We start from the raw sequence: 23576 nt of genomic DNA, 5'->3' as shown, positions 1-23576 counted from the left end.
AGTATTAGTAGCGCAGAGTACAGAAGGAATATGAGAACTCTTCTGCTCAGCACATTATGTAATCATGTTCAAATGCTATATATATTTTACCTAGAAGGATTTGAAAGTCCTATGTAATGACTTCTTAAGTCACTGGACTGATTTTTTTTAAGTTAAAAAAATATTACTTTAAAGATATGGCAGACAACCCAATTAGCAAATGGGCAAAAGAGATGAAGAGACATTTCACTGAAGAGGATAAGCAGATGGCAAAAAAGCACATGAAAAGATGTTCAACAGAGCAGAGATAGCATTCTATTTCTTCTGGTGTTATACTATTTTCTGCTTCCTTTATATTTCAAATTTTCTATAATGTAAAGTTTAAAAGTTGGTAAAATATTTCATAAACAGTGAAAAACAAGTTGCAAGCTTGGAAAAGATATCTGTAGGACATATAATTGAAAAAGGATTAATATTTCAAAAAAATTCTTTTAAAAATATTTTTATTGGTTTCAGAGAGGAAGGGTGAGGGAGAGAGATAGAAATATCAATGATGAGAGAGAATCATTGATCGGCTGCCTCCTGCATGCCCCCCCCCACCTCCACTGGGGATCAAGCCCATAACCTGGGCATGTGCCCTGACTGGAAATCAAACCCTGACCTCCTGGTTCATAGTTCGATGCTCAACCATTGAGCCATGATGGCCAGGCTTTAAAAATATTTTTATTGACTTTTAGAGAGAGAGGAAAGAAGAGGGAGAGAGAGAAACATTGATGCAAGAGTAGAACATCAATCACCTGTCCCCTACTGGGGATAGAGCTCACAACCTGGGCATGTGCCCTGATCAGGTATCAAATCAGCAACCTTTCCGTGACACTCCACCAACTGCGCCACACCAGCCAAGGCTCCAAAATTTTCTAAAATTCCTAGTTCTCAAAGGCATGAACATCATTTCTCATTATCCCACATAATAATCTTATCCATTTACAGCATGATCTTGGACTAGTTACTTCATGAAGTCAGAAAGGTAAGGAAGGAATTTTCTCCTTCTTTGGTTTCCCTCTGAGAATCCAATAGCTGCTCTTAGTTATCGCCAGCCTGTCCGTGTCTAGAAGCTCTGAGCCAAGCCACCCTACTTTGGATTATTTCTCTGGGCTACATACCTTAATCTGTGCTCTCGTAGTTTACAGAAACTGATAACTCACCTACTTCCCTATATTTCTTCCCTACTTATTCTAAACTAGAGGCCAGGTGCATGAATTTGGGCACGGGTGGGATCCCTCCTGCTAGATTCGGGGTGCGGGTGAACCAGATTCAGGGCTGTCAGGGCCCCAGCAGCAAGGTCTGGGTCAGTGTGCATCACAGCTACCAGCTGGTCATCCGGTCGTTCCAGTCGTTTGGTCGTAACGGTCGCTTAGGCTTTTATATATATAGATAAAATCATTTTCAGTTTTTCAGCCTTTCATTTTTTCCCCATTTATGTATGTATTTATACAATATTCTTAAGTCCTCAATATGCCACCTGCTGAGTAAGGCTTTCAAGGATACTTTTTTTTCATTTTTATTTTTTTACAGCTTTATTGAGATGTAATTAACATACAAAAAACTGCACATATTTAATGCACCCAATTAGATGAGTTTGAACATATGTATGTACCTGTGGAACCAGAATAAATTTGTGAACAAAATACATGCAGTAATGCCTTTGTAATGCTTATAGCCTATTTGGAGAGCCAGACATTAAGATATTCACACAAGTAAATGTAAAAGATAAATATGGTGAATGCCATGAAGTACAGATGCAGTATTTCTTTATTATTTTAGAGAGAGGAAGAGGGAAAGAGAAAGAAAGACATCAATGTGAGAGAGAAACATCAATTGGTTGCCTCCCATAGGCACCCTGACTGTGGATCTAATCTGCAACCTAGGTATGTGCCCTAACTGGGAATTGAACCCACAACCTTTTGGTGCATGGGACAATGCTCCAACCAACTGAGCCACACTGGCCAGGGCCAGATGCAGTATTTAAAGGGTACTATAGGAATTTTGAGTGATGGCCTATGAGGATCAGAGACATATGTGGGAGAGCAGAGTGTGGTGTTTGGACATCCCAGAAAGTATGACCCTCATGTAGATAGACTTGGCCTAGAAATGGATGATTGGAAGAGGAAACCGTAGGCAATACTATTTTATAGAAATTAAAAGAGCCAGAGAGTACAGTAGATGAAAGGTATCTCAATTCCTCAGTGAAAAACCATCCTTCCCAACCTCCTCACTCCTTGTAATTCTGTAGAGCTGACTCCACCACTGAATTCAAGAGGACAGGTAAATAGGTCAGAGTCAGGAAGCTTATCTCATCTACATTGACTGATTAATAGATAACCATGTGAACCAATCACGAGTCTATCATGGAAATGAACTTTGTATTATGTTCTGAAAAAGAGATATTTCCTACTTCAGCCAGATATACCTCTTATAAGGGTGTAGGAGTTGGTCCTGCCCTTCTCTGTAGCCTGATTCTAAAGCCAATACAGAGGCACTGAGACCTCCAAGCCCATCAAGCCCAACGTTGTGGTAACAGGAAACAAAAATTCTTCACGTGGACTATAAAGTGTAATTATAAGAGGGGCCCACCTTTCACCTTTGGTTCCCAGATCGGTGCACTCTAGCTTTGAAGTAAGCAGCTCCATATATATATATATTTTAAAATATATTTTATTGATTTTTTTACAGAGAGGAAGGGAGAGGGATAGAGAGTTAGAAACATCGATCAGCTGCCTCCCGCACACCTCCTACTGGGGATGTGCCCGCAACCAAGGTACATGCCCTTGACTGGAATCGAACCTGGGAACCTTCAGTCCGCAGGCTGACGCTCTATCCACTGAGCCAAACCGGTTAGGGCATCAGCTCCATATATTGAACATACAATACTGTGTGTGTGTGGCAACATCCCAAGCCCACAGGGTTTTGGAAATTCACAAATGGTTGTGCAGGTCAGGGAGATCAAATCCATCCTCAGAATATATCTACCCCAGGGACTAAAGCATCACCTTCCCCATGATAGGAGAGGTCAATATATTCAACCTGTCAGCATGGAATATTTCTATATCAAAATTATATATCAACTTCTGTGGTTGAAAGGCTGGGCACATGGAAGAGGTAGTAGCCAGATCAGCCCTGGTGAGTGGACTGTCATGAAATTCACTCCATACAGAGCCTTTGTCCCTGCTGCCATGGCCATTTTATGCACGGTCACAATGAATATGAAAGAAACTGAGTGACATTCACTGGACAGGTCATCGTGTCTGCTGATTATGAAGAATTATCTCTGAAGCTGGTGCCTCTGTGGGCAATTGTGTGGTAATAAATCATCACATTCTGCCTACTCTGGGAGGTTGACCCTCATTCCTCCCCCAAGGCCTCCTACTCACCAATTGTTCAAATCTGTTTTTTTCCAAGGCCTTGATCAGCAAAGACACTACTCTATGTCAGAGGCCACCCATGTGACACTGCAGTACTAAAACTGACCACTTCCAGCTGGTGCTGGCAAACCGTGAAAATCTACGTATAAATCAGGCCCTGGACTTTTCCCTTTACTGCTAGCTGATCATAGGGAACTCCTCTATGAACTGAGGGAGAGAGTGTAAAGCACTATGGATAAGAACCTTGATTGTCTGAGCTCCCAGCCCATAAAGTGTGCTTGTTGTGTCTTTCAAAATGGCATGGGCCCAAACATGGGCACAATTGCCAAATCAACTTCTGTTTCCTTAACATGCAATTTTGTGGTTCAGTGCGTCCCATCATACCCAGTTAATGATAAAAAGTTCAGGCCACTTGCTATCCCAGGGTCAGATATATATATATATTTTTTAAATATATTTTATTGATTTTTTACAGAGAGGAAGGGAGAGGGTAGAGAGTCAGAAACATCAATGAGAGAGAAACATCGATCAGCTGCCTCCTGCACACTCCCTACTGGGGATGTGCCCGCAACCAAGGTACATGCCCCTGACCGGAATCGAACCTGGGACCCTTGAGTCCGCAGGCCGACGCTCTATCCACCGAGCCAAACCGGTCAGGGCCCCAGGGTCAGATATTTAGTCACTCCCAGCGTTCACAGGAAGCAGGAGTAACTTAAAATGCAGAATAGGGGACAGCAAAGAAAGGCTCACTCCTTGTGGTCAGCACTATGATTCTACTGTATGATTTGCCAGAGGAATCCTACAGCAGTCTGTCCGCCACAAACACCTCTAGTACAGTGGTCAGCAAACTCATTAGTCAATAGAGCCAAATATCAACAGTACAACGATTGAAATTTCTTTTGAGAGGCAAATTTTTTAAACTTAAACTTCTTCTAATGCCACTTCTTCAAAATAGACTTGCCCAGGCTGTGGTATTTTGTGGAAGAGTCACACTCAAGGGGCCAAAGAGCCGCATGTGGCTTGCGAGCCGCAGTTTGCCGACCACTGCTCTAGTACAATTCAGGTTGCTGGCACAACTTGCTCCTATTGCAGAGAACTTTCTTGCTCTGAGTCCCATTCCAAACTGGATTACCCAGTAACTAGGTCAGCACTGCATGTCCCCAAGTGAAATATGCTGCCGCTAAAACCCGGAGAGGCCCACCAAGATTATGTCTCTTTCTTTGCTACAGAGAGTAGAAAATGCAGCAACTTACCTCTCACTTTCCAATGAATATCCCACATGCTCCAGAATTTTGGACTGGATACTCTAATCATTTTGACAATGCCACTGAACTTTTGCAGGATTTATCTCCCACCATCTGCCACACTTATTGTCTTACTTAATAAGGCGTCTGGAGTGTTTCCTAATGCCTGCTCAGCAGATCCCATTAGCAAGGTATCATGAACCAACATGATGATCTGGGGCATATAAAGATGAACAAGTTCACCAAGACTTTGTTATGATAGAGAGGAGAGTGGATATAGCACCAGGTCCAGATAGTAAAGGTAATTGTTAACTCTGCCACCTAAATACAAACTTTAAAAAATGTTATTAATAAAGCATCTGCCAAAAAATACAGCACATGCCTGGATCAAACGCCCCCATGCCCCACGCTACAGCTGACCCAGGTCCACTGGCTGTCACCTGCAAGCAAGCCTCTAGTGCCTAGAACCACAGTAACAAATTTCATCACCGCATGATTACATTTACAATAACCTTGTCATTCTCCATTACCTGCTGTCAAGCACTCCCTAAGCAGCGGCATTGTGGCTCTCAGCGTCATAGGGATCACTTTTGCGGCTGCAAGGTTGGCTTGCCACATTTCCATAGAGCCAGCCTGAGGATGCAACAAGCCCAAATGGATTCAGGCCAGATCAGCACGTTGTCAGGTCCCCACACACCTAGTCCCATAGGATGACATGAACTGCAGGGACCATAGGACAGACTGCACAGTTGGTGGTGATTTGATCTGCCATTAAAGAGCGAACTCTAAACTAGAGCCAAGAAGTTTTACAGACTTACACAGAAGCTTAGAAGCTGCTCCTGACTAAATGAACTTTTCTTCTTGAAAAAAAATGTCCTTTAAAATTTCTTTTTAAATTTCCAACAGGCTCTGTAAGTAGTAAGATTTCATATTATTTGTATATTTGCAAATATTCCTGTGCTTTCTGTCCCTAGAAGTTTAATTGTATATAGGTTCTAATGGGAACTACCAGATACTATGATACCTCTGCATTTTGAAGTTCTTACTCAATATATTTCCTGTCATCTGCTTTCCACTGTCATTTTTACTGTGACAAAATGAGACACATTCGTTTTAGAAAAGTTATTTCTTTCCGTGGTAGATAGATATATAAGATTTTTTTGCGTTATCTTTGATTTTTCTGTAGCTTCTCTACTGTGTGCAACGTCTACCTAATGACAAAATCTTTCAGTAATTGTGTATTTCCCTCCATTATTTCTTTTCTAATTTCTTTCAGGTCTATATTAAACTTACTTTGAAATTGCCCAATATATTTTCAATATCTAATACTTGTTCTTTAAAAAAAAAATCTCTGTATATAGACTATGCTGCATTTTGGTAAAGTACTATCTTCAAATTAATTTTAATTGCAAACTGCTTAAACTTAAAAAAAAAAATACTCTTATTAGTTTACTAGAGGCCTGGTGCATGGATTCATGCAATGGTGGGGTACCTTGGCATGGCCAGCACCCTCTTGTAATCTGGGACCCTTCAGGGGACGTCGGATAGCCAGTTTCGGCCTGATCCCTACGGGCCCGATCCTGAAAGGAGGGAGCCCAATCCCCACAGGCCTGATCCAGACAGGAGGGAGATGATCCTGTGCGTTGAGCTTCTGTCCCCTGGTGGCCAGTGCATGTAATAGTGATCGGTCGTTCGGTCACTTAGGCTTTTATATACATAGATTATAAAGTGTATGTTTTCATTATAAATGATACAAATGAACAGCCAGATGAAGAGGTGCATAGGGCAGGAGTCCTAAATGCTTCAGTCCCCATGGAGCTGGTAGAGCCACCCTCCTGGCACCAATTTAGAAGCTCCCAAACTCCATTGTTTGGGGATTTTATGGAGGTCCTGGTATGCAGATATAATCAATTAAACCATTGGCCAATGGTGATGTGACCAGTTTAAACCTGATCTCAAACTTTTGAGGAGTTTTTCTTTTCAATTATCTGTTCATATTTCTAAGTGTCCTATTTGTTTATTTATTTTAAAGAATAGTTTATTTTTTAGAGAGAAACATCGATGTGAAAGCACCCTATCAATTGGCTGCCTCCTGGATGCCCCCTGCTGGGGATCAAACCCCACAACCTGGGTATGTGCCCTGATTGGGAATTGAACTCGCCTCCTTTTGGTGCACGGAACGATGCAAACAGACTCTGACTCATCTAGAGATCTTAGGAAAGTCAGAGATTCCCAGCACCCACACCAGTCCTACTGAATACATTTTTAGGGTGAAGCCTGGACACATGTACAGTTTTAAAAGCTCCCCATAGCTACCAGTTTATAGGAAATACAAGGGACAGAGGAACACGTGAAATGACACAATGGGATGCAATCAGCAAATTCCAAAACAAAACTAAAGGACAAAGGATGTGATATTTTTCACGATAAATTGCAAAGAAAAAATTTCATCAAGACAGCAGAGTAGCCGAAACCGGTTTGGCTCAGTGGATAGAGCGTCGGCCTGTGGACTCAAGGGTCCCGGGTTCGATTCCGGTCAAGGGCATGTACCTTGGTTGCGGGCACATCCCCAGTGGGAGGTGTGCAGGAGGCAGCTGATCGATGTTTCTCTCTCATCGATGTTTCTAGCTCTCTATCCCTTCCCCTTCCTCTCTGTAAAATATCAATAAAAAAAATATATATATATTAAAAAAAAAAAAAAGACAGCAGAGTAGGTAAACACTATGCTCACCTCCTCCCAGTACTATGGTTCATCAAAATTACAAGTAAACTAAGAACAAAGCCCTCAGAACAGCCTGAAGACTAGCTAAACAGAAGTCCTATGTAATTAAGGATATTCAGAGGCCATATTAATTCTGATAAGAGGGTTGGAGGTGTGGAAGGGGCAGGCCCCACAATCAGTGTGGCAGTTAAGAAATGGGGCGGGAACCCCCGATGGTGGGGGGATATCAGGGCTGCAGGGTACAGGAGGGAGGGGTGCCAGTGCCAGGAAGAGAAATCCCCATAACTTCTGGCTGTAAAAACCGGCAGGGATTGTGGCTGAGTGAGAGTGCTGCTTGCCGGAATCCCAGGTTCTCCTTAAGGGGCTGGTGCACAGATTTACTCAGACTCACTTGCTCTGAATAGAAAGTTTGTTAACCTTCTCCCCACCCAGCTTGCATACCTACCAATAAATCCTTTAAATGTAAATGGTTTAAACACTCTAATCAAGATTAGTTTCCATTGATACACAAGTGGATAAAGAAAAGATGGTCAGCACTAGCTGGTTTGGCTCAGTGGTTGGAGCCTTAGACTAAGGGGTCCTGGGTTGAATTCCAGTCAAGGGCACATACCTTGCTTGCAGGTTCAATCTCCGGCCCTAGTTGGGAAGCGTGCAGGAGGCAATCAATTGATGTTTCTTTCTCCCTGCCATTCTGTCTAAAAATCAACAGAGGCCGACTGGTGTGGCTCAGTGGTTGAGCGTCAACCTATGGACCAGGAGATCATGGTTCGATTCCCAGACAGGCCATATGCCTGGGTTGCAAGCTCGATCCCCAGTGTGGGGCATGCAGGAGGCAGCCAATCAATGATTCCCTCTCATCATTAACGTTTCTCTCTCTCTCCCTCTCTGAAATCAATAAAAATATATTTTTAAAAAAATCAATGGAAAAAATATCCTCAGGTGAGGATTAACAAAAAAAATGGTACATGTATACAATGGAATATTACTCAGCTATAAAAAATAATGAAATCTTGCCATTTGTGATAACATGATGGACCTAGAAGCTGTTATGCTAAGTGACACAAGTCAATCAAGAGAAAGACAAGTACCATATAATTTCACTTATATGTGGAATCTAAAGAACAAAATAAACGAACAGTCACAGGCAGAGGGAATATTACAACTAGAGTTACCTACTCTGCCGTCTTGATGAAAAGTTTTTCCTTGCAATTTATTCGTGAAAAAAAATCACATCCTTTGTTCTTTAGTTTTGTTTTGGAATTTGCTGATCGAATCCCATTGTCATTTCACATGTTCCTCTGTCCCTTGTTTTTCCTATAACAACTTGGGAATTAGTTATTACAACCTTGTAATAACTATGGTGTCAGATGGGTACTAGACTTATTGGGGTGATCATTCTAAGTTATATAAATGTCTAATCACTATGTTGAACACTTGAAACTAATATAATAATGTATGTCAATTGCAATAAAAAATTCTACTCTCCATTGTTTATGCAGGGGGCACCTCTTATTGCCAAGTTGCTTTTCTATTGAAAAATGGGGAAAATGGAATCTTTTGTCTAACCAAGTGGACAAGGCAAAGTCAGCTTGAGAGTCTGTTGTAAATGACCATTGCTAGAAGAAAACAATCTACCTTGAGAATCCAGTGCCATCACGCACTACCCATCCATTCCTTCTTTCTGGTAAATGCTGACTTTATGCAGGCAGGCAGGCAGGCACCATATGACTCGTTTTCCCATGTCCCTAGGACTTGGAACTGTAGAGGTTTCCTGAATGCATCGAATGAGTGGGATCCATGACATGTCCCCAAATCAGTAACATCTGGGTGGTGACCAACATTTTAACTGAGAAGTATGTTTGTTAAATGTGCAAGGCCCTTTATGAGGCTAAGTCACAAGGGCCCTTCACAGGACTGTCATAGCTGCCAAACTCAGGCAGCTCCATGTTCTTGATTTTTAACAAGTTCCGACTATAGACAGCACAGTTCTCTACCTCCCTAACACCTCAGACTCACAATTCCTCATGTCTAACTGTGCTCCCAGCTTTAATGTGCTGTTACCTTGTTTTCTGGTGTGTAGGCAGCCTCCTGGTTCTCATGCCCTGTGTCCCTTCTCTTGAGTGTGGGCTGTAATTCCCTTCTAACAAAACAGACTACGGTAAAGCGAGGGAATGTCATTCGAGATTAATTTACGAAAGGCTCTGGCTTCCATCTTGCTCTCTGATGGAAGCCACCTGCCATGCTGAGCTGACCTAAGGAGGCCCACAGGCCGAGGAACTGAGGGAGGACTCTGACCAATAGCCAGTGAGGAACTGAGGCCTCAATCCAACAAGCCACAAGGAACTGAATCCTGCCCCAAACCAGCCGAGTGGTTTTGAAAGCCTGTCAAGCCCTAAGATGAATGCAACCCTGGCCAACACCTTGATCTCAGGGTGAGGCTGAGCCAGAGGAGCCAGCAAAGCCAAATCCAGTGGTCGGCAAACTCATTAGCCAACAGAGCCAAGTATCCACAGTACAACGATCGAAATTTCTTTTGAGCCAAATTTTTTAAACTTAAACTTCTTCTAACGCCACTTCTTCAAAATAGACTTGCCCAGGCCATGGTATTTTGTGGAAGAGCCACACTCAAGGGGCCAAAGAGCCTCAGTTTGCCGACCACTGGCAAATCCAACATCCTGACCAACAGAAACTGTGAGATAAGAAATGTGTTTCAAGCTGCTATGTTTTAAGGTAATTTTTTTAACAGCAATAGAGAACCAATACACCTGGGACAAATGAGGCATTACTGCATCACAGCCTGAAAACTGTCTAGCTGCAGTTACACCTTGGGCAAGTTACTTAACCTACGAGGGCTTTAGTTCCTTATCTTCAAATGGGAAGAGCCCGCTCCACCTAATGGATTAGGAAGGCATCTGTTCACAGACAAAAACTGCTTGATATGAACTCAACATATAAAATTTGGTCAAGGAGCAGTTTCAATTGAACTTTTCATAATTTATATTTCCCTACATCAAAAACATGTTCAACCAGTAAAAAGAAAGGATACATTCAAAATCAGGTAAAACCGTGCTCTCCTTTTAATTTATGTTTCCTTCTTGGTCACTACTTTGGTAACATGTAGGTCCCCACCTCTCAAGAATATTGCATCTGAACAGGCTGAGCCAGAGCCAGTGTGAACACAGGCCCCAACCAGGTCTTCTGGAATAACAAGAACAGCAAAACCAGCTTCTTCTTTTAAGAAAGTGTCTGTGAGTCGAGGGTCCAAAGCTCCACTCGCTAGAAAGAAAACCTGGGACTCAATATAAAAACGGAAACCAAAATGTATCAGAAATGAAGCATAATACCTCATATACTCAAGGTCAAGATAGTTTCTGAGAAATAAGTATCTGATTATCTGGCCTCTTGTATTAGGAATGGCCCCATTCCAGCATTTTTAAAGGAAGATGTTTTTATTTCTATTTCATTTCCCAAACGGGTATAAAATCTACTAAAAGGGAAATAATGAATCAGAATAAATCAGCTCACTCACAAGAGACACTGCTAGATAATGATTTTTAGTTGCTGAGAGTATTCAGCACATTATTTCAAAGTGGCAAACTTAGAGGTAATCTCAGAGGAGAATTCGAAAGCAGTAGCCACAGTCACTGGTAGAGTTATGTGAGATACACAGACATATAACCCCATGTTTTTCAGTGTATATGTCAAGGGGCCAAAACCCCTGATCATCAAAATAAGTTATTTTGTACATTGCAGTGCACAGAACCATAGAGGGAAAGACTTTCTTGGAGAGTGACCGAAAGGCATCTGCAAAAGGTTCATGTCACTCTGAGTGGAAGGCCAGGAGCCAGCGCTGCAGCACGGCCTTCATTAGCTTGACCCCTTCTCTTCTTTGGTTGCAGTGGCCTCAGCGGGAGCTGCCTTTTCTAAACGTTCTGCTGGCTTCTTCTCTTCCCCTTCCTCTTCCTCCTCATCTTGGGGATAGAGATCTGGGTACTTCTGCATGCATTCCTGCATGGCCCGGAACTGGTCTACACAGTCTGATCCCTTGAGATCCTCCGTGCTATAGTGGAAGCAGGAAAAGGCTGACTTGAATTGTTCCCCACAGGGGCCACTAGCCATTCCCCCAAGGCACGGGCAGTTCCAGTTAATGTCTCCATTGGGCAGGATCAATCCTGGAACAGGAAGGTGGGTAAGGAAAATGTGAGAGATGCTCTTGAAGGTTTCAGAACAAGCAAAACCAAGTCCTGTCCTCCCAGGCCACGTAAGAGCTGAACAGTATGAACTGTTGCCTGGCAGGCACTTGCCTGAGGACCTATCTCTTATATCGGGTTCAAATGCCTGGAGCAAATCCAGCAATCCGGGCTCAGCTGGAGAAAAGCCACCATCGGCTACTTTCTCCACGTGCAACACTAACCTATATTCTAAGCCACGTCCCATACTGTGGCTGTGCTCTAAGAACTACCTACTGGAATCCATTTAGTCCAAAGTAGAAGCCATCACTTGGATGGTTAATGAGAACCTTTGGAAAGCCCAAACACTTTAACAGGCTGAGGCCACAGCTGACCTCCTCCTTCCAATCTCTGCTCCCCGCCCATGGGTGCTGCTCCTCAAGCCCCTCTGGCTCTGTGGCTGCTCTCAGAAGTCACACACAGTGTGAGGACTGGTAAAAACCAGAAGTTTGATCCTTCTGTGCTGACTGGGAAGATGTCCAGGACATGTTTTACAAGGAAAAGGCTAGTGGCGTACCAAAGTGGTTCCATTCTTATAAAAATGAGAAACTTGGAGGGAGACTAACTACATTAACCAAATTGTTGCATTGTATACGTGTTGGGGAGAGTTTGAGGTTTCAGACGGATTTTCACTTAACTTTTTAACTTTACATTTTTTCTCATCTTTGAACTTTGTCCACATCTAAATAGTATTTCCTAGTTTTCCAAAATGCTTTCAAGATGATGGCTTAACTTCAGCTTTGTGACAGACATGGACAGAAATATGATTCATATAGAATTCTCTTACATAAGTTGACTACAGAGACTGAGAGCACTCTTTAAGAAAGACTTGCTCAGCTGGTGTGGCTCAGTGGTTGAGCGTCGACACCTATGAACCAGGAGGTCACGGTTCGACTCCTGGTCAGGGCACATGCCGGATTGTGCACTCAATCCCCAGTAGGAGGTGTGTGGGAGGCAGCTGATCGATGATTCTCTCGCATCGTTGATATATCTACCTGTCTCCCCTTCTCTGAAATCAATAAAGATATATTAAAAAAAAAAAAAAAAAAAAAGACTCTTAAGGGCCCAGTGAAATCACACATGATTTTTCACTCCAGGGAAATACCCAGGTCTGGCGCTCTGAGCTAGTGTCCGAAGTCCTAGGCCCAGGCTGAACCCTGTCTCTTAATTCTACCTTAGAAACTTCAGTGATCAACAGATCTGCTGCTGCGGCTCCTCACTAGTAAACAGGCTAACAGAAAGGATGGCAATGAGACTGGCAGGCAGTTCACCACTGGCACCAACGACAGCTGCGATGCACATTTTTGTGCATTAAGTTACATGTGGTTAATCACATGATCCTTTTGGCAACCTGCTGCAGTGGGTGTTTCTAATTCTAGTTTACACATGAGGTTTCTAGGGTTCAGTGGGGTCTAAGTCAGGACTACAGCGAGGGCCCTTAGGATCCCAGAGCCCATGCTCTTTGCTCCATATCTCACCACCGCTCCCAATTTCGCAGGCCTTGTCAGCGCTGGAAGCATATACAAATGCTGCCCCCTGGATGCTCAACAATGCTAACACACCTGCACAAAGAGTTTGCAAAAGATATATATCATAATGCTAACATTAAAAGCAATAGTTCAGCCCCGCTGGTGTGGCTCAATGGTTGAGCGTCAACCTATGAACCAGAAGGTCAGGGTTCGATTCCTGGTCAGGGCACATGCCTGGGTTGTAGGCTCGATCCCGTGTGAGTGTGCAGGAGGCAGCCGATTGATGATTTTCTCTCATCATTGGTGTTTCTATCTCTCTCCCTCTCTGAAATCAATAAAAATATATTAAAAAAAAAAAAGTAATAGTTCAGGCCCTGGCTCGTTAGCTCATTTGGTTAGAGTGTCGTCCCTATGTGCCATGGCTGTGCGATTGATCCCTGGTCAGGGCACATACAAGAAACAACCAATGAATGCATAGATAAGTGGTACAACAAATTGATGTTTCTCTCTCTCTGTCTCCTTTCCTCTCTATCTAGTTAATTTAAAAAAGGACTATTACTATTCTTTAAAAAAAGAAGTAATAATTAGGTCTGAAGGAGTCCTTGTACCACTGTTTATCAGAGGAAGGTGAGCTAGAATGCATTAGTTCTTCAGAGGACACTATGAAGCCAATTTGCACTTCAGGAAACACTGTAAAAACACATCATTGGTAGCTTCAACATGTTAAATTAAGCGTAGATGCAGCATGTTTTAAAACTAGTAATTTTGCAACTGAGAGCTCAGAACCTGGGTCCCAGAGTTCTCTGTTTTATATACCTCCTCACACAATTATTCACAAGAAGGGGTTGCAAAGGCAAATACCTATAGGGTCCAAGCAAGCATACTGTCAAGAAAGCATGACAAGCGGGTAGGAGAAAAAAACAAGTGTAATGGTAAAGAAATATTATCATAATGCTAACATTAAAAGTAATAGTTCAGGAAGTACGGGAATGCACAATCTAAAAGCAGACACATTCAGTTTTTATAAAAACACTATGAGGCAGACAAAACCAAACCTGATTTATCCTGCAGGCCCTACAGAGTCTCAATCAATTAAAGAAATGTACTTAACCAATATGGACCTAAAGACAGGCAAAGGACTAGAATTTATGTGATTTACTTTTCTTTATAAGAGTACTAGTGACCCAGTGTACGAAATTTGTGCACATTAAAAGGGAATTAATTAGAAGAAATATTTTAATATTGCTATTTGGTCCCTTTCTCTATAATATAAGTGTCAGAGATCAAAGAAAATTAGTAAATTGTATATGAAAATCTTCCTTCTGTCAGAGTCTGGGGCACACCATGGGAATCAGAGTCGACCCCGCCCACCCACATGCGCCTCAAAATAGTGCAAGACCCAGACCCGGCTGGCCCACCTCCATTGGGCTAGATCCAGACCCGGCCAGCTCCACCCCAATTAAGCCCCACCGGGTGGGGGGTGCGGCCTGAGGTCCCCCAGCATGGGCTGGGGCAAGGGGCATGCCTTGAGGTCCCTGTCAAGCCCTGGTCCCCCGTCAAACCCTACCAGGCGGGGGGCACAGCATGAGGTCCCCTGTCAAGCCCCACCAGGCTGGGGGTGCAGCCTCAGGTCTCCGCTGATTGCTCATTAAGGCTCGTTATGGGAACTCAGCCTCCGCTGTGGGCGCAGCCATCTTGTGTTACGGGATCCCTGCCTCTGCTGTGGGCACAGCCATCTTGTGTTATGGAATCCCTGCCTCTGCTGTGGGCGTGGCCATTTTGTTATGGCATAACGGTCAATTTGCGTATCCCCTCTTTATCAGATAGGATGATTTAAGATTACTCCTATATCTGTGATTCTCAGAAATCTAACACTTTGTATAATGTTTGCACTTCCCACTGTCCCCTTAAGCTGCTAGATAACGCCTACTGAGCTTTCCTCTAATCCCTAGGAGCAGGCTGGGTAGTAAACAGTGACCTACCTAAGAACATACACTTTATTCTTAGCATTTGAAAAATTCCAATCAGGAGCCCATACTCTACAGGCAGCTCCTTCAAGCTCTTTCAACCATGTGTATCACCAATCAACACTAAAGGCTTGTTTGTTATCACCAGGGATGTCAGAAAAGGCTTTAGATTGGTGGAGTGAGTACTATTTATGAAACTTGGACTATGTATGAATACTGCACCTACACAGCTGTCTTACACACAGGCTGGGTAAGTCCTAGTGAGTCCAACGGTCCAAAGTCTTTGGAGTGATACCCAAGTGACCATTAACCGAGTTGTGTGTAACTAGTTAGCTGAATCCTGCTGCTAGAACAATGTCCCTCTATCTCAAGTGAGTTTTTCGGGCAAGGTGCTTATTGGGGAACTTACCAGGAGAAAGTACCTCACAGAACAAGGTGTGTGGCTATTAGGTACTTGCTTGCTAATAGTCTGCAGATGTGGCAGAATTCAGTGCGGTAACTTGTTTGAACAGGGGGATTCCTGTCACCTTAACCTACCTGGAACTGCTAAAATCCACTGACACCCTTTCCCCAAACATAGTCACTGGGAAGCATCCAACCAGCAGCTTTAGCCAATGCAAAAACTAAGAAAAAGAAGCAGAAGACTTCAGTAAGGAGAAAATCTTAGGTTTTAGCCTAATGGCCAGGGAAGTGCATCAGAACAAGGGCCCAAAACAGCCCCTTACAATTCTGAGAAAGATGAACCCACTGTCCTGAGAGATGGTCCATGGCTGAGATGCATACCTGCCTTGGCTAGGGCAAAATGGGAGAACATTTTTGAACAATGAACTTTTCCCTCAGTACATGTCCGTGGGTGCCTGGGAGGCCCCACGTCACTCACCATGCTCCTCATATGGATCATTGGGATCGTCAGCCACCAGCTCTGCATTGCTTGGAGTTTCATGGTCTTCTTTGGTCACAAATATAATTCGATCCTTCCCTAGTGTTTGAGGGCAGAGGAAGAAACTTTCACTCAAGAGCAGTGAAATCAGCCCTACATCCAAAACAGGCAAGCACACCAAGTTTGAAGAATGTCCCAAGTGAAACCCCAAAGTTAGGTGACCATCGAACTGCTCTCCCTGGGCCGAGTCACTGACTGCACAATGCACAGTTTAGCAGCTGCTTTTACTGAGTACCTGTGGCTGGAACGAAAACTCCACCAAGGTCTTGGGTGAGGATGATAGCAAACCCTGCCCACCATAGGTATCCTCCACGTGGGAGATGAGATGCCCCAATCCTAACAAATGCAGCTGCTTTTAGTCCCCAAATTGGCTGACATTCCAGTGATGCAACAAATCTTTCTTCTTCCCATCAAGAAAGGAGCAGTCTAACTGTCCATGTTATTTCCCATCAACCTGTGAGCCCCTCCTCTACTTCAACTTTGTCCACATCTAAATAGTATTTCCCCCTCCTCCCAGACCTTGCAGGGATCTTCGAGCAGCCGGCGTTCAGATAATACTTGTGGCATGATGACGGCTTACTAGTTCAGGGATGCTGGGAATGCCTGCTGCTGGGCACCTCCACCTGATACACAAGCTGCTCTCACTGTGCAGGGGTGTGGGTGTGAATGGGTGGAGCATGAGGGCCAGAAAAAAAGCCAAAGAAAAAGAAGAGGGTTCAAGATGATGATATAGAAAGAGTCTGAACTCTCCTTCCCCCATGGACATACTGAATCTACAGGTTCATGTGGAACAATTTCCTTTTTAAAAAACCTGGGCTGGAAAACAAAAACAAAAACAAACCTAGGCTGGCCTAGCCAGTTTGGCTCAGTAGATAGAACGTTGGCCTGTGGACTGAAGGCTCTATTCCGGTCAAGGGCACATGCCGAATTGTGGGCTCGATCCCCAGTAGGGGGCGTGCAGGAGGCAGCCGATCAATGATTCTCATCATTGATGTTTCTCTCCCTTCCTCTCCGAAATGAATAAAATATATATATATATATATATATATGTGTATTTTCAATAAAAATACACTAAAAACACACACTGAAAAACCTAGGCTGGCTGGTGACAACTGCACATTGGGCAAAGAGAAGAAAACTGCATCTAAGTGAGCAGGAGAGGCAGAGAGGCCTGGACACAATCTCGCCATAAATCCTGCCCCCATCACAGTGACCCACAACAGGGAGAGAACTCAAAACCCAGAGTTTCTCCTTGAGGAGCGAAGGGATGGACCCACACTGAGCATCCCAACTTGTAAGACACACACTTGAGAGATGAGCCCTCCAACATCTAACTTTGAAAACCAACAGGGCTCACCCATGTCCCAAGACCCATAAGATTATAGTGTCTGAGAAACTACTCTTTAAAACCTGCAACCCGGGCATGTGCCCTGACCTCGAACCGGTGGCCTCTGGTTTCCTGGGTGGATGCTCAACTGCTGAGCTACACCGGTCGGGCCAAATGCATTTTATATGAGGTTCTCCTCAAGGGAAGCACAGAAAAGAAGATCAGAATGAACCAGGATGGGTGTATTCCATGGTTCACTTCAACTAACCTTTTGGTGAACCTATAAAGTTTTATGGCCCTGATTTTACAGCATAAAAAGCAAAGCCCAGAGTGGTGACTCAAAATCAACCAGCAAGGCAGGGACCTCACCTACTGGACTCCTTCCTCTACGCCTTGTAGCTGCTGGCACTTGACCTCACTTTCCTAAAACCTGTGGCCATCAGCTAACTACACAGCAGGTATCTCTCCGATATTCCCATGGTGAGTGGGGAGCACCTTCTCCTTAGAGCCACACATGCTGCATGGTCATCAGTTGGCTCTGCAGTCCCTGGAGGGCTGGCCCCTCTGGGTCTTACATGTCAGCTAGCTCCTGCCATCTTGTCATTACCTCACAGGAGACAGCAGGAGCCCCATTTAAAAAAAAACAACCAATGTATTTTTATTGATTTCAGAGAGGAAGGGAGAGGGAGAGAGAGAAACATCAATGATGAGGGAGAATCATTGATCAGCTGCCTCCTGCACGCCCCCTACTGGGGATCGAGCCCACAACCTGGGCATGTGCCCTTGACCAGAATCGTACCTGGACCCTTCAGTCTGTAGGCTGACGGCTCTATCCATTGAGCCATACAGGCTAGGGAAGGAGCCCCATTTTAAGGTGAGAAGTGATTTGCTCATACAGGACTGGAATTTGAATACAGCTCTGCGACTCCAAAAGCCACACTGTGGAGATCCTTTCCACACACCTACACTGTCCCCAAACACACAAACATAAGAATAGTAATGACAGCCTGACACTGAGTACTCAGCATCACTTGGACTCTATCCTGAGATCTGTGTGCTTTGGGCAGGAATAAATGTTCTGCACAATAAATACTGACCCAATTCCTGACCAAGAAGCTTAGAATTAAGTCAATGAATGTTTGCTGAGTGCATAAATAAGTTTTTTTCTAAGCTACTGGTACCCACCTGCTGAAGGGAAAGACAAATTCTATAGCCCTAACTACCCCCCGTGACCCAGGAGATCTGAGGGAATGGGAGATGCCTGGCATTTAAGACTTCTCCAGGCACCATCCAAATGTGCCCTTGGACAAGCCTTAGTCAGTGGCCTGGAGTGAATTAGCTACTGTGGGAGCAGAGGCCAGGCCTGCAGAAATGTGGCTCTCTGAGAGCTGCTGGCATTTTCTCTTACTATTTCATACTTTTATTTGGGGGTGGGGGCAAGCTTGGGCTGCCACATTTAAGAAAGAGGCTTGGGGTGACAGCAGGAAGCAGAACACTTCCAGGGAAAAGGACAGTTGAGGGGACAGAGGAAGGCACCTGGGTGCTTCACATCCTTTCCACACGGGGTAACAGTACCAACAGGTGACCCTCGGCGTGCAGAGGGACTGGACCTCAGCCTACCTGAAGTTTCCATGCCCAGAGCTGGTCTCTGCCTCCACACCTCACATTTTATCCCAGAGAAGACTGCTTTCCCCACGTGGCCTGGGAAAGGATCTGGGCCAAGCATCCAGGGCACATTAACTAACGACCCTGGTGGTCCTGTCGTTTTCAAAACACTGGAAAGCAACCTGCAAAAATGCTGAATGCTAAGCAGAATAAGCTGACAGCAAATTGCTCAGCTCAGCTCTGACAGTTTTGTTTGCCAAGACCTCAACTAGACCCAGACCAATAATGAGGTCCAGAGGCCAGGCCTCACCCACGAAAATTAAATCAAGCTCTCTGGCATGTTCACATTGCTCCCTAGCTTCACAGGTAGCTGTGATACACAGCCAGTGTGGGAGTCCCAGGCCTAGTACAGTCCCACTGAGAATGTTCCAGGTCCCTCCCACAGGGCTGAGTCCTCGCAAGCATCTTCTTGGACATCCCTCTTAGAGAGGTTATGCTGGATGGACGGATGTGATACTGTGATTTATAATAAGAAATATACATGTTCCCAGGCCTTTCGCTTCCTGGAATGTTTAAAAGTGAATGCCAGGACAATGCTTACTTACTCCTAACAGTCCTAACTGTGAAAGAAAGAGCCAAGCCTGAGCATGCCAACTTAAAACCAGTCCCAAGAATGCCAACTAGTGGGGTAATCAGGCACCTCCTTCGGGGATTCAGAAAAACAGGCCCCTCACCAGCTCAGCCTACCTACCATGGTAAAAAAGAAAGTGAAACAAGTTTCTGCTTTCAACTGAAGTCCCACTCAAATGACAAGGATAAAATGGCCAGGAAAAGAGGCAATCAGAGGCGAGAGATGTCAGTAGTTTTAGACATGGACAAGCTGACAGAGAGTGTCTCTGGCGCAATAAATGGAGACGCTAGACCCAAGGCTCACAAGGAGAGGCAGTCAACTAGAAGAAAATCAATCCCCACTCCAGGACCCTAGGAAGGGTGGGAATCCAAGGACCCAGGGGTCTCTCTGAAAGCAGGACTTTAGAGTGGGGCTGAGAACAGGCCTGGTCAAGCAGTTGGATACCAAGATACCCTAACTCTGGAGTTTTACTCTGTACAGCCACCCTCGACTCCTGTCTTCTCTCACAATTCCATCATCAAATGAGGTTGGTTCTAGCTTTAGTACCAATATGTCTAGAAAGATCTGCATCCCTCACATGACCTCATCTTTTTTTTTAAAAAAATATATATTTTATTGATTTTTTACAGAGAGGAAGGGAGAGGGAAAGAGTTAGAAACATCGATGAGAGAGAAACATTGATCAGCTGCCTCTTGTACACCTCCTACTGGGGATGTGCCCACAACCAAGGTACGTGCTCTTTTTTTTTTTTTAAAAAAAAATATATTTTATTGATTTTTTTACAGAGAGGAAGGGAGAGGGATAGAGAGTTAGAAACATCGATGAGAGAGAAACATCGATCAGCTGCCTCCTGCACGCCCCCCACTGGGGATGTGCCCGCAACCAAGGTACATGCCCCTGACCGGAATTGAACCTGGGACCCTTCAGTCCGCAGGCCAACGCTCTATCCACTGAGCCAAACCGGTTAGGGCCGTGCTCTTGACTGGAATCGAACCTGAGACCCTTCAGTCTGCAGGCCAACACTCTATCCACTGAGCCAAACTGGTTAGGGCATGACCTCATCTTCCACTACTTGCTCCCACATTCCAGCACCTTCCTGCATTTACTTGAATATGCGGAGCACACACATCCCTCTGGGCCTTTTGCACAGGCTCCCTCCTCCACTAGCACCTCCCTCGCATGTCTTCATACCACCTGCTAGGATGCCACCTTCCCTGACCATTCTGCATCTCTGTAATCCTGCTTTATTTTTCTCCAAAGCACTTTTCCTCCCCTAACATGTTATATATTTATTTACCACCCATCTCCCTCAGTGAAATGTCAGCTCCTTAGGGACAAGGGTTTGTCTTTTCCATTCATTGCAGTACCCCCAGAGCCTGGAACAGTGCCCAGAACATAGTGGGTAATCAATATTTGTTGAAAGAGTTAAGTGGAGAAACTGAACTCTGGATTAGAACATGCAGCAGAGGGACAGGAAGACAGAACGATTATCACCATTAAGCACCTAGACAACCTATTGGGTGGGTGGCCTCATCTTTCCCCGGAAGGGGAGCATGGATATGCATTGGATCATTGCATCAGAATCTCTGAGCATATCCAATCCAGGAGTGTCCACCAGGCCATGGAGGCAGATTTTGTCACCTGTGGTCACTCACTACTAACATGAAGTAGATGGCATGTCACAGGGGTTCAGTAAATGCTTGCTGACTGAACAGGAGAGGGCAGGCTTAGTGTTAGAAAAGGAGGAAACTAAAGAAAGAACAGGCAAGTGTGGGCTGAGCCATGCTGTGAATGCCTTGAATGCAAGCGAAGGCCTTTAACCTAAGGCTGGGAGGTGAAGTAAAATTGCACAGGCAAGTGATTCAATAAGAACAGAGTGCAGGTATGTGCATGAGTTTATTCGATAAACATTTGAGCACCCATTTATAGACCAGGCCATGTGCTAGATCTTGGGAATATGGCGAATATAGCCCACCTAAATTCTCTTAGCTTTTAAGGCCTTACAGGGCAAGGAGTTGGTGATCATTTTTCTAAGTCCCAGGAGAAGCATAAAAAAAATTGGTGGGTAGAAAAACCCCAAAAAGTTGGGGATTTAGAGACAGTGGGTATGGATAAGATAAAAACTAGATTAAGAGTGCTTTTAATTCTCATCCCTAAACTAAGAGATCTTTGAACTCAGAAAGGATAAGGATCGATGCTTTGGTGGAAGAAGGAACCTACCTCTCCTTCCCAGATAACCTGTGATTCCTAGAAATCCTCAAGGGCAAGGAGGGGTTTTAATCTGCACAGCCTCATCATACCCAAAGGCTCAAAATTACTTGAAATGAGAGATTCAGAGAAAGAAAATTAAGAACAGGAGACCCATTGTTTAACGGAGTGGCAAGGGCAGTGGACTTTTATCCACAGCACAGTTAAGCACTAGTCTACTTAAATCGTACTCATTAGCAACATCAATGATTATCATGGCTTTATGACCCAGGAAAGAAGGAGGAATCTAGAAGCAAGGTGGGGTGAGGAAAAAGGCTTAACATTTTAGACTGTTTCCCTAACTTGATTTATGACCTTGGGTAGGTCATCTTCTCTGGGCTCGATTCCCCGAATTAAACTGAAGGAGCCGGACTATTTATTCATTCACCAAAGAATTTCTGGGTGAGTTCCAACTCTTTCTGTAGCTTCTCAGGTGTCCACCATCCCCATCACCTGGGATCAAGAAGGTTCTTCATGAATATCTGCTGAATGAATGAAGACCAACTTCTTTTAACTTCTCATTTTACAAGTTTGGAAACAGGCTTGGAGGCTTCTGAACTCTAACTCTGTGTGTGTGTGTGTGTGTGTGTGTGTGTGTGTGTGGATGGGGTGTGGGGGGTGTCCTCCCAGAAGAGGGCTCCCTGGAATCCACTGGGCACCAGATTGGATGGTGCAGTTCTGGAACCAGACTGCTAGGGCTTAAACCCCAGCTCCAGGACTTACCCATCACGTGGCTTTAGCCAAGTCACTCTCGGTCTTAACTGAGCCTGACTTACAAAGGTCGCTGCGAGATCAATGATAAACCTATAAAGCTCCTTGAAGAATGCCGGATAAGTAGTTGGGACTCAAAAAAATGTTCTTGTTGTCCTAGCCGTATAGTTCAGTGGACAGAGTGTCCGCCTGCGGACTGAAGGGTCCCGGGTTTGATTCCGCTCAAGGGCACATGCCGGGTTGCGGGCTCGGTCCCTGGTAGGGGCGTGCAGGAGGCAGAGGATCAATGATTCTCTCTCATCATTGATGTTTCTATCTCTCTCTATCCCCTTCTCCCTTCCTCTCTGAAATCAATAAAAATATATTTTAAAAATGTTTTTGTTGCCGGTACTTCTACCACTCTATCACACCTAACCCGAATGACTTTTCAGGACAGTTACAAGGCGCGTGCAAATGGTAACACGTGGTGTGTGGTAAGAGTGACAATAAATTCCCAATCTCGAGCCAGAGGAAACGTGCTCAGCACTCCCCTTACCCGCTCGGGTCTAGTTTATGAACTCTCCCGCGAGCCGGCACCTCTGAGGTCCGGGTTCGAGCCTCTGTGTGACCTTGGAACAGCCTCGTTCCTCCCAGTCTCGATTTTCTCATCTGCAAAACGGGGGTGTCAACCCCGCCGCCCAGCCAGCTCCTAAGGTCCCCAGGAGGATACCCCGGGCAGCCTCGGGTTGCCCGCACCGGCAGTGAGGTCGCCGGGTGCCCAAGCGTGCGAAGGCAGCAGACCCCGGCAGGCCCTCGTAGGCCGGTCTCCTCGGCAGCTCACCCTCCCTACCTTCCTGCCGGCAGTAGGCCATGGCTGCAGCCTAGCGCTCAGACCTCGCGGTGGTAGCGGCGGCAGCGGCAGCGGCGGCTTCACGCCGTGACCTCTTCTCTGGTAGGGCGGGAGGCTCCGAGGCCCACGTGAACCCGCCCCCTCCAGGCCTGCCCGCCGCGCGCCTGCCTCCGCGCCTTTCCAGCCCCAGCCTGGAGACTCCTCAGCAGGAACTACAATATCCAGCAGGCCGCGCGCCGACGGGCACTCTCCGG

The 23576-nt window shown here is 45.0% G+C and overlaps 1 protein-coding gene across 1 annotated transcript; it reads right to left on the bottom strand.

The window, feature by feature from the left end:
• Nucleotides 1–10330: 10330 nt before the first annotated feature.
• On the bottom strand, nucleotides 10331–23532 carry CHCHD4 (coiled-coil-helix-coiled-coil-helix domain containing 4). Its single transcript, XM_080674118.1, has 3 exons — nucleotides 23323–23532; nucleotides 15913–16011; nucleotides 10331–11539 (listed from the first exon to the last, which is right to left on the bottom strand). Exons 1-3 carry the CDS (start codon nucleotides 23342–23344, stop codon nucleotides 11235–11237), a joined length of 426 nt encoding a protein of 141 aa, XP_080530244.1. The 5' UTR covers nucleotides 23345–23532; the 3' UTR covers nucleotides 10331–11234.
• Nucleotides 23533–23576: the final 44 nt, after the last annotated feature.

This window comes from Plecotus auritus (genome assembly GCF_963455305.1).
Source record: "Plecotus auritus genome assembly, chromosome: 6".
Lineage (NCBI taxonomy): Eukaryota > Metazoa > Chordata > Mammalia > Chiroptera > Vespertilionidae > Plecotus > Plecotus auritus.
This window is presented reverse-complemented; position numbering and strand designations above follow the sequence as displayed.

What these genes read in the sequence shown, in the direction of transcription:
- CHCHD4 (XM_080674118.1), bottom strand. Translation starts at nt 23,344, where the DNA reads ATGGCCTACTGCCGGCAGGAAG. An exon ending in GGCCTACTGCCGGCAGGAAG is followed by an intron (nt 16,012 to 23,322) that starts GTAGGGAGGGTG and finishes CTCAAACACTAG; the next exon opens with GGAAGGATCGAATTATATTT. An exon ending in TGATCCATATGAGGAGCATG is followed by an intron (nt 11,540 to 15,912) that starts GTGAGTGACGTG and finishes TTCCTGTTCCAG; the next exon opens with GATTGATCCTGCCCAATGGA.